This window comes from Theropithecus gelada, chromosome 7b (assembly GCF_003255815.1).
Source record: "Theropithecus gelada isolate Dixy chromosome 7b, Tgel_1.0, whole genome shotgun sequence".
NCBI lineage: Eukaryota > Metazoa > Chordata > Mammalia > Primates > Cercopithecidae > Theropithecus > Theropithecus gelada.
In genome coordinates this window covers 72,490,776-72,501,705 of record NC_037675.1, presented here as the reverse complement: position 1 = coordinate 72,501,705, position 10,930 = coordinate 72,490,776, and the positions used below count along the sequence as shown (strand labels likewise).

The 10,930-nt window shown below is 35.2% G+C and overlaps 1 protein-coding gene across 2 annotated transcripts in view; it reads right to left on the bottom strand.

Annotated features, from left to right (window-relative positions):
- Nucleotides 1-4,845: 4,845 nt before the first annotated feature.
- Nucleotides 4,846-10,930, bottom strand: part of PCNX1 (pecanex 1) — a 205,880-nt gene continuing 199,795 nt past the window's right edge. For both annotated transcript variants that reach the window (XM_025391999.1, XM_025392000.1), the window contains 2 exons: nt 10,607-10,747; nt 4,846-10,405 (listed from right to left, as the gene is read on the bottom strand). In XM_025391999.1, coding sequence (XP_025247784.1) covers nt 10,265-10,405; nt 10,607-10,747 — 282 coding nt within the window. In that variant the 3' untranslated portion in view covers nt 4,846-10,264. The remainder of the gene's footprint in view (nt 10,406-10,606; nt 10,748-10,930) is intronic.

Sequence of the window (10,930 nt, the reverse complement as noted above, 5' to 3'; positions counted from 1 at the left end):
AGGTTGACAACAAGATTAAAAATCCTAACTATATGGTGGTTTATACTGGGCATGGTGGCTCATGCCTATAATCCCAGCACTTTGGGACGGCAAGACAGGTGGATCACAAGGTCAGGAGATCAAGACCATCCTGGCTAACATGGGGAAAGCCCATCTCTACTAAAAATACCAAAAATTAGCCAGGCATGGTGGCAGGTGCCTATAGTCCCAGCTACTCAGGAGTCTGAGGCAGGAGAATGGCGTGAACCCGGGAGGTGGAGCTTGCAGTGAGCCGAGATTGTGCCACTGCACTCCAGCCTGGGCAACAGAGCAAGACTCCGACTCAAAAACAAACAAAAAAGGCATACCTTACATATAAAGCATACAGAAGTTGAAAGTAAAATGACAAAGCTATCCTATATAAACCTGATATAGCTATACTAACACCAGACAAACTAACTTTAGGGCAAGAAGTATTACTAGAGAAGAAGACAGCATTTCATACTAAAGGGGACACTCTATAAAAAAACCCTCCAAATTTATATGTATCTAATAACATAGTCTCAAATATATAAATCATAAATTGATGAGTAACAAATGTAGAACTATAGATTTTTCCCAAAAAGTCTATAATATACAGAATCTGAATAACATAACAAAACAGAATTGATATATATATATAAAAAATATATAAGGCTATCATTGCAGAACATGCATTTTTCCTCAATTGCCAATTAACATTTACTAAAATTGACAACATACTGACCCAAAAAGCAAGGCTAACAAGTTCCAAAGAATTAATATCATACAGTTTATCTGACTACAGTTAAGTAATAACTAGAAAATAATCTCTAGAAAATCATCCGATATTTGGCAACTAACAAACATGAGTCTAATTAATCCATGGGTCAAAGAAGACTTCATAATGGAAATTAAATAATAGTTGAACTGATTAGTTTTAAAAAAGACGTATCAAAACTTGTCTAATGCAGCTAAAGCCAACGCTTAAAGAGAAATTTATAACCTTAAAATGTATACAATAGAAAAGAACAAAAGCTGAAAACCAAAGAACTGAGTGTCCATCTTGAGAAGCTAGAAAAATAACTAAATAACAGAAGGAATAATTATAAATGCAAAAATGAATAAAGTAAAACAAACAAAACCAAAAATGATCAACATAACCAAAAATTGGTTCTTTGAAAAGGCAAGAGAAGGCAAAAGTAAGCAGTATCAGGAATGAAAAAGGGGACTTATCTACAGCTATTACCGAAATACTGAGTTACTTTATGTCAATAAATTTGAAAATGAAAATGAGATGGACATATTCTTGTAACAGTGACCCTCACAGCATAGTTTACAGTCCTCTGGGAGTGTTCAAGACTGTCTTAGATAATCAAGGAGTCAAAATTATTTTCCTCATACTACTATCATCTTCCCTTTTATTAACTATATTAACATTTGTAATAATTGTGCAAAAGCAGCGGTAAAACTGCATAATTTGTCAGAGCCCATCATGGCAAGTCTATTTCTCTTGCCAGTGATTGGTTTAGAAAACCAGGGCATAGGAACAAATTAAGGATCTTGTATATGTCAAATGTTATATTGACGAGACGCAAGAAGAAACACTCTGTGGCTTCGGAGAAGTTTTTCCTTTCAAGAAAGGTAACTGGAAGTGGTTTTTTTCCTTTCTGGATGATGATGTGTGTGGAATGCAGCCCAGAACTACAGGCAGCTGTCTCTCACCTGAAAAGGAAGCGGGCACACAGAGGTTGGAGTTGAGAAAATTACAGATACACAGAGCTGAAGTAACATGAATAACCCAATCCTGAAAGCTCAGTTTCATTTTGTAGTGAGCCAGTTTTCTGTTCCAGCAACTTTTAAGTTTTTGCTTTCTTGAAATTGTTAACCCAATTAAATTAACATTATAGAATTCACTGCTTAAATAAATCCTATTTCATAGTGCAAATGTAGAAAAGGAGTCTCTCCAATTTACAAGATAGACCAATTTTTCTCTAAATTTTTCTCTAAAGGTGCACCTTAGACATTTGTACTACACTGTAGAGTTACCACTGCAACATTTGTGGAATTTTATATTATTAATTGGTATACAACTGAGAAGTGGTGTATGGTGCATTATTAATGCGTAAACTCATTAGCAGTACAGCCGACACTTTAAAAAACACAGGTTTGAACTGCATGGGGCAACTTACATGTGAATTTTCTTCCGTCTCTGCCATACTTGACAGTAAGACCAACTCTTCCTCTTCCTCCTCAGCCTATTCAATGTGAAGGCGATGAGGATGAAGACTTTTATGATGATCCACTTCCACTTACTGAATAGTAAATATATTATGATTAACATTTTCTTTTCTCTAGCTTACATTATTGTAAGAATATAGTATATAATACATATAACATGCAATCAATCAACTGTTTATTGGTAAGAGTTCCAATCAACAGTAGGCTATTAATAGTGTGAAAAACGTGAACCTGAAAGAGCCAATTCTTCCAGATGAATCCCAAGTGGCTAATTGGCCCTGGATTTAAGATGGAGCCAAGCAGCCATTTGCTGACTGGGATTACACAGAAACTCTAAGTTCCCTGACAACCCATACCTTTTTATCTTTGGAACTATCAGAGCTCACCTGAGCCAACTAATCAAGGCTCCACTGTATTGACCAATCGGAACTGAGCAAGTTTCAATTCTTCATTTGCATAAAAGGACCTGATTGGGAACCTTGGGTAGGAACTTTTGCTACAAAACCTCAGTCTTGGGCCCCACGCGGGGCTCACACCTGTAATCCCAGCACTTTGGGAGGCTGCCCGGGGAAGATCACCTGAGGTGGGGAATTCGAGATCAGCCTGACCAACATGGAGAAACCCCGTTTCTAATAAAAATACAAAAATAGCCAGGCGTGGTGGTGCATGCCTGTAATCCCAGCTACTCGGAAGGTTGAGGCAGGAGAATCGCTTGAATCCGGGAGGCAGAGGTTGTGGTGAGCCGAGATCGTGCCATTGCACTCCAGCCTGGGCAACGAGCGAAACTCCGTCTCAAAAAATAAAAATAAAAAAATAACACCCCAGTCTTCCCTTTGTTCTCTGGGACGTACCTCCATTTTACACCAAACGCTGCATTTCCCCAGTTTGCAAATTGTTCACTGAAATAAAGTCTCTTTCCTCCAAATTCAAGATAGCCTTTGTTCGCAGGAGTTGGTTTGGAGAAGTCAAAAGTTATATGCAGATTTTCAACTGTGCCAGGTGTTGTCACCCCTAATCTCTGCGTTGTTCAAGGGTCAACTCTATTACAAACACACAGAGGGACTATTGGGTATCTGGTTAAGTTCAGTGTTACCCTGGGATGCCGACTTTATATGATAAAGACAGGTCAAGAATATTTGCTTTAAGATGAGGAGTATTTTATATAGGCCAGTTGCTTCTGCATCCGTAAACAGTGCTCTCAGAAGAAAAAAGGAACCTCGGACTGAAAGATGACTTTTCCCTTTTGGCATGGTTCACTGGGCACTGAAACTGAATGGAATCTTTAAAAGTTTCACAGACAAGGTAGATTCATCTCGTTATTTGCTGTCAATTCTTATCTTGAGAAATTGCAAAGCAACCTAGGGATCCTCTTGCATTAAATTACATTTTCCCAAGGATGAAGCTTAATTATATTCAGTCGCCTTGGATAAGCACATATGAAGGAGGAATTTTTTTTTTTTTTTTTTTTGAGACAGCATCTCGCTTTGTCACCCAGGCTGGAGTGCAGTGGCTTGATCTCAGCTCACTGCAACCTTCGCCTCCTGGCGGAGTGATCTTCCCACCTCAGCCTCCCAAGTAGCTGGGACTACAGGCACACACGACCGTGCTCGGCTAATTTTCAAATTTTTATGTAGAAAAGGGGTCTCTATTGCCCAGACTGAGAATAAATATTTTATGTAAGTGCTGCTTAAATACCCAGGAAGCCACCATTCTGTCATGCCCTTAACTTCACAAAGTGTTGCTTTCCACTCTACCCCAGGGAAAAACACACCTAACATGGCAAGATTCATTGGCTACAGTTCAGCAAAACATTCTTGGATCCTTTAGGAGGAAAAATCTTACATAAACTGCACTTTAAGAATAAGGTTGTGCAGGATCTGGATTTAAAAAAAAAAAAAAGAAAGGATAAGGAAGAAGTTTTATGGAACCTAAATTTCATGTCAATAGCCCTTTGAATCTCTGGCTTTACGATGAATGCAACTTATCCAGGGAATGCTTCTCTTTGAAGATGTGTTTTATGCCACTGTGACCCTAGAAGAAAGATACCAAATTATTTGAACTCTCATGCAAAAGGCATATAATCTGTATCCTGCTGGTTCTGGTTCTAATAGTTAAAATGATGCATTAAAGGATTATAAGTGATTTAATCAAGAATATGTCTATTCTCATTTTAAATTAGCTTGCATTTTCTTTAAGTATTATATGTGAAATCACTGAGTTATTACACACTGCAAATATAAACAAGTTTGTACCTGCCTGATTTTGAAGACCATAATCCAAATGTTCTTTCCATTTTCTGTATTGTAATTTAGTCTGTGATTGAACACACACATTTTTATCCTACATGTTCCATCTAATATTGTTAATATGTAACATCCAGATAAATTCAGAAGATACAAACTACAACCCTTGTACTAAGAAAAGTGTGAAACAGACTATCTTTTAACATGAAGTATGATGTATGCTTTTGATCTACTGTAAGCTGAAGCACATGTTTACAGGCCAAAGCTTGTTTAAAATTATTTCAGAACCAAGTGTGAACATGCCATACAGAACTTAATATAGTGTACTCTAATTTTTCTCAATTTGACAAAAAATGGACAGAAAGCAAAATGAAAAAAAATTTATTTCCTCAGTGTTTTATCCACTGTCAATACTGTATTTTTGATGCAATATATTTGCCAAAAAAACTCAGCCTTTATTTTCCATTTTAAACAACTACAATATTTACAAGCTGTTCAGAATAACACTCAGACACACACACACTCACAGACACACGTAAGTACATATGTCCTTATCTCTGGTTTATGCTGAATGCTGGTAAAGGCCATGAACTTTCCAGAGCCCATGATCAGAAAAGGAAAACCCATTTTCCTTTCTTACGTTCACTTTCCTAGAATCATTTTCAATATTCCTCCTTCCATTTCCTCATGCTGAGCTCATTGCCAGACTTGTATAGGGTTAATCAGTTTTTACATTTTACTTTTACTTAAACCACAAGCTTTTATAAAGCATAAGCAGACATGATCCCCCCACCCATTTCTATTATTTTGGTTGTAGAATCAAGCTTCATATATAAAAAGTCTTGTTCAATCACAAGTACACTAAACCCAAGAGTCATCTGGAGCAGCCATCTTATGCTCTATTACTACTCTGCTCTGAATTCCGGGGCACCACCTCATTGTGCAGGTAACACCCAGGAATTCACCCCCATCACAGTGTTAGATGACCTTTGTTCCTTTCTAGCTTGGCTCCACTGAATCATAAATTGTCAGGTACAGAGCTGAGGCATAAGAAAAAAGGTGTAACCCTATATAATAGGTATAAGTCTTAGAACGGAGTTGTCATATAACTTTGTGGTGACGATCAGCTCTAGTTCCACCAAACAATGTGAGGTTGATTCCATAAAATGGCAGATAATGAAATTCAACTCACAAATATAAGTTATTTATCTTAATTCAGAAAGAGTATGTGGCTTGTAGGCAATAAACTGTTATACATAATTCTTGACAGATGACTCTGGTGAGGTGATTCAAAGAAGAAAATATACTTCTATTTCAAGCACTTACTCCACTCATATCCTACCTGATTTATTTGTATAATAATTAATTCCTTTCCAATTGCAATTCTTCCTAGACATTTAACAAGTAAAAATAAGACGGACTGGGTGCATATCAACCAAATTAAGAAAAAAAAGATAAATGAAGAAAAGGATTGGCTTTTTAATACTTATTTTTAAAAAGCCACATTCAATGCAATATTAGAATTATGCTGTCCCAATGCATGGTAGTATCTAATTTTCTTCTTCCTCAACACCAATAAAGCAATATCCACGTAAGACTGAAACAGAATGTCCAAAGTCCATTAGCAAGTTCCATGTACCACATAAGGCTTGACTGACGGTATTCTCTCCACTAATCTTTGAATTAAAGGAAAAGCCTCTAGAATAAAAAGGGACATTTTATACCTTATCTAAACCATGTATCCTATCAAAAGAGAAAATTAACTGGGTCTGTTTCCAAAGTAACTTTATATGATTACATTACACAGAAAAAGAATACAAATGAATAATGAGGACTTAAAAAACAAACCACACACACACCCCAGAAAAGGCTTTGTCCATATTCATGAAAAATTAATTAAAATAAATATACATGTAATTAACAATCTGGACAGCAGTTTATAGTTAAGTAGCTAGTAAATACAAGTTCAAATAATTCTGACAAAATCATTATTACCTTTTTCTCAAGTCACATATTTATTTAGGCGGAAAGATGCTTGAAAGCTAGCTATACGAAAAGGACATTTTTAGACACTGGGTGAATCTTCAGCTTAAAAGGCCCAGTGCTGGATGAATGACTCACAACAGCAATCCACCAAATGCAGAGCTGCTAAGCAGAGGCAGAAGGATGCTACTCAGAAGCACAGAGGAATTTATCAAGGCTAAGCTAACCTTGCTGAAAAATGTGAGGCTGAGTTTTATATTTTGGTATGTGATCGAAAAATAAACTCATTCAGAAAGAAAAACACATCTTCTTACTAGGTTTCCTACACAAAAACTTATATTTTCATTGCCTGACATTTAGTATACAGAGTAATTCTCCACATCTCACTTAGGATACAAACATTGTCTGACTACTTCTGTTTTAAGAATTAGAAGTATTTCAGATATACTTGAAATATTTTCCAAAATACTTCAAATCTAATAGAAATAGATTATCATCCTCCAGTAACAAAGTCAAAAAAGGCAGAACACTGGTTAAATTTGTCCACTCATTTTCTAAAAGGTAATCTCTTAAAAAATATACATACAGCCTCACCACTTACTCTTCCAAGTTCCTTAAATATCACCATCTTATGTTAATCTAGATTCTTGGAAAAATTAAAGTTCTTTACCAAAAGTCAACATTAAAGTTTTATCCAGTGTTGAAACTGGTGAAAAAGAGAGTTCATACCAAGGTATAAGTTGGAAGATTAACCAAAAGCTTAGTGAGGAGTTAAAAAATGTTTTTTTGCCACTGAATGAAAGAAATAAAGGAAAAAAAGGCAACAATTTATAACTCATTCCATGATTACCTTTCTCTCAAAAGAGGAGGTGGGAGAAGAATTAAACAAGATAAAACAAAGATTTCAATCGTACAATTCCATTAAAAGGAAATGAATAAAAAAGCTAGTATTTTAGTTACATCTTTTAACTTTCAAATTATGGAAATCAAAGCATTGGCAATTTATAAGCTAAAGACATTAATGTAGCTGAAGTCTTGTACATAACTGAAAAGAGTTAAGCAGATAATCTAAACGAGTCACTCACTATTCTCTGGGGGTGAGGGGTGAGGCAGGAACAAGAATTTATGATCAATTTAGTTAACACAAGTATGTTTATTTCCATATAATAATTTAGATCAAATTATTCTTAAGAATGAATCTTTCTTCAATTATCACCATTTCCCCGATGCAATTACTAGAAAAGTATTATGATTTTTAAAAGGTTGTCAGTTTTAGACTCTTAAGAAAAACAACAGGGCTTCTCTCACGTTCTAATTTATAAACTCACTAAAGAATTATATGTTAACAAAATTCAACTTGTTTTGAGAAAAACATATACCAATTGTTACCCAAAATCAAAACCCAACATATATGTTCCATATAAAATCTAGTCTTGCATTTGAAATCTGACTTTTTTCAGAGTACGTGATGTGTTTAAATTTTTTTTTGGAGGAGGGCTAGAAATTAAAACATTCTAGCCCTTCTGATTAAATGATGTAAAGGTCAGATTTTTTTTCTGTGTGGGAAAATGAATTATCTTCCATCTAAGATTGAAAAGGCTCTACTTATCTCTTATCTAGGCAATGACCATGAAAAGATCATATTCACTTCAGGAAGGGAACAAGCAGCAGGAAACATAGTTCCTTTCAGAAGATTTAAAAAATATATGTATATAGAGAAATAGATTATAAATTCAGTTTCAGAAAAAAACCCTCCAAAACCGAAAACAACACTAAACTTCAATGGCATACTGTAGATCTGCCAAAATGAGGCAAATGCAGAATATAATGACAGTATCAGAAAAATACATTTTTAAATGGTCAATTTAGAAAGGGTACCTTTGTACAAAGGTTCGGTAAATCATTTCACAAGTATTTTTAAACAGTAAATTTTGTAAAGTGTGAAGTCTATGGAAATGTCAACACAAGGCACATTAGGTTCTGGATGACCACAGAAGTTTAAAATTAGAAAAAGGGAAAATAAATAGGTTTTAAAGTGGAAATGCAGTAAGATTTGTATGTTCACTATTTACTTTCTTAGTTTTCATTCCTTCTACTGTAATGTTATGCTATAATGTGAGATCTACATCAGAATTAGTAGGAAAAACAGCTTCTCTCTTCTGTCACCTCCACAAAAGATACTTTAAATCTGTACTAATAGAGTAACCACTACTTACATGTAGCTACTGAGTACTTGAAATATGGCTAATGACCTATGATGAAATAGTAATACTTTGACTATACTGGATTAAACAAAATGTGTCATTAAAATTAATTTTACCTGTTTCTTTCAATGTTCTGTTCACAAGGGGTAGAAAGATGGCTGCTCCTAAATGCTCAGAGGAGATGTACAATTTTCTTTGGAGTTTCACACCAAAAGGGAAAATTTTATCAAGGATTTAAAAAAATGCTAAAAGTTGCAAATTAAATCTAAATTGAAGTTCCCATATCACCCAATTGTAAATATGAGTAATATATTTCCCTGAATATACACTTTAAAAAAAAATAAAATTTAAGTTATGACACAACATATGAATTAAGTCAATTTCACAGTTATAAATATTTCAATTTACAGCTACACACTATAAATTACAAGAAATAAAATTCAAGTAACAGAAAAAGAAGAGGGGAAAAATAAAAAGCAAAATTATTAAAGAAGGATTTAATAACAATAACTGCACCATTTGGATAATTTTATTTGAAAAAAATTTTACTTGATTAACTGAACTGCATGTGAATAACTTCAAGAGCTAGAAACTCATAAATAAAAGGCAATCGAGCCTTTCTTTAAATTCCTGGACATTCATCTGCTTCTTAAATAAAAGTGTTTTCTTCCCAGAAGCACGCCCAGCAGAGCTTGCCCTGGTGGAGAGAAGCAGAGCGCGTGGGCTCCTCTGAGATGTAGACACAGGAGCTGGCAGTGGTGTTCACACGACCGATCCGCTGACTATTGGCTCTGGGCAATGTCAATGATGAAGCTATGTATATCTTGAGATTCCATATTCACTTTAAAGAAAATATCCAATGTCCTGGCATGAAGTACACACTACTAACAGAAAAATGAGCAGCACAGTTCCTGCTACCTATGTTTATAAGGAAAGGGAAGGGGCTAATCCCAAAGGCAATTTAAATAATGGTATTTTATTTTTATATATAAATAAATGTTCTGAGAAATCTCAGACTTTAGTGCATTGCTGTAAAAAATTAGTGCAGTTTTTTCATTAAAGTTTTTAGCGCTCAAGGAATAAGATAAATCTATGTCTGTTCATAGTCTCTTTCACTGTACATTAAACTTTTATACTGCTATAAGTCAAACGGAACATTTCTACACTTGTCTGTTTTTAAAAATTAAGGTAAATGAATTTCATGTTCTATGACAAAACATGGCAATTATTTTTGGCAAAGAAATTAGAAAAATATGAGATCATAGTTTAGAAATGAAGAGTTTGTTGATTTAAAGCATAGGCAATGCGTAGGAAAAACTTTTTTTAAGGATGTATTTTAACAGAACTTTATCCTTCATGCAAAATGTTTTCTCGGCAGCTAACTTAAAAAAATATTTCAGCTTTATTTGGGGATGGAGACAGTGACAGGAGTCAGGGTGAGGGGCAAAGGAGAGGCGCTTAACCAAGCTCATTCTGTTTTCAGTCTCTCCCACATAGGATCAAAGTGATACTTGCAGGCATCTTCTGCTCGCTCCTCTCTTTTTCCAATGCCTTGGAATTGAGAGGGAAAAAGAAATGTCTTTATAAAACACTGGCTCACACTTCAGCCCCAAGTTCTAGTACCCCAGTTTCAATTACAGTCACATATTTATCATCAATCTGGACCAGAAGTACTGCCTTGTCGATGTGGGATCTAGTACCTGGATCTCTGCTGCAAGGCACCCATCGGTGAATCACCTAATGATTTAGAATAAAATAAGAAGTTAGTGCTGGAGACCTGGAATATACTCACAAACTCTTACCCCCACCTAGGATTAGTAGTAGCAATTTTGTCTGAAAATTATACATAAGTATAAAATCAGCTAAAACCATGCATCCAAGTGAGGCGGACTTCAAAAAAGGCAGAGCCCCAGACCGCTAGCTTGTAAAAGAACTTACATGGCCTTCCATGCCCTCCTGCGGACTCCAGTCTTTCCAGCTATTTCTCCCAGCTTTTAACCGAAGTCCTTCATCAGGCCACTGTAGCTCTTTCCTTTTAGATAGGTTGATCCCTTCCAGAATTTGACTGGGATCTACAATCTACATGGTAAATAAAAACATTTCCAATTCTTTTTTTTCTTGATGATGAAAAATTACATAATCTCAAACAAAATGTTTTTCACAGGACTCTGTGTCTCAAGTTATTTTTAAAATTCCTATAATGAAATTAAAAAAAAAAATCTGAAGAGCTACCTCTTGAATTCTTTTCAGTCTCTGGTAGAC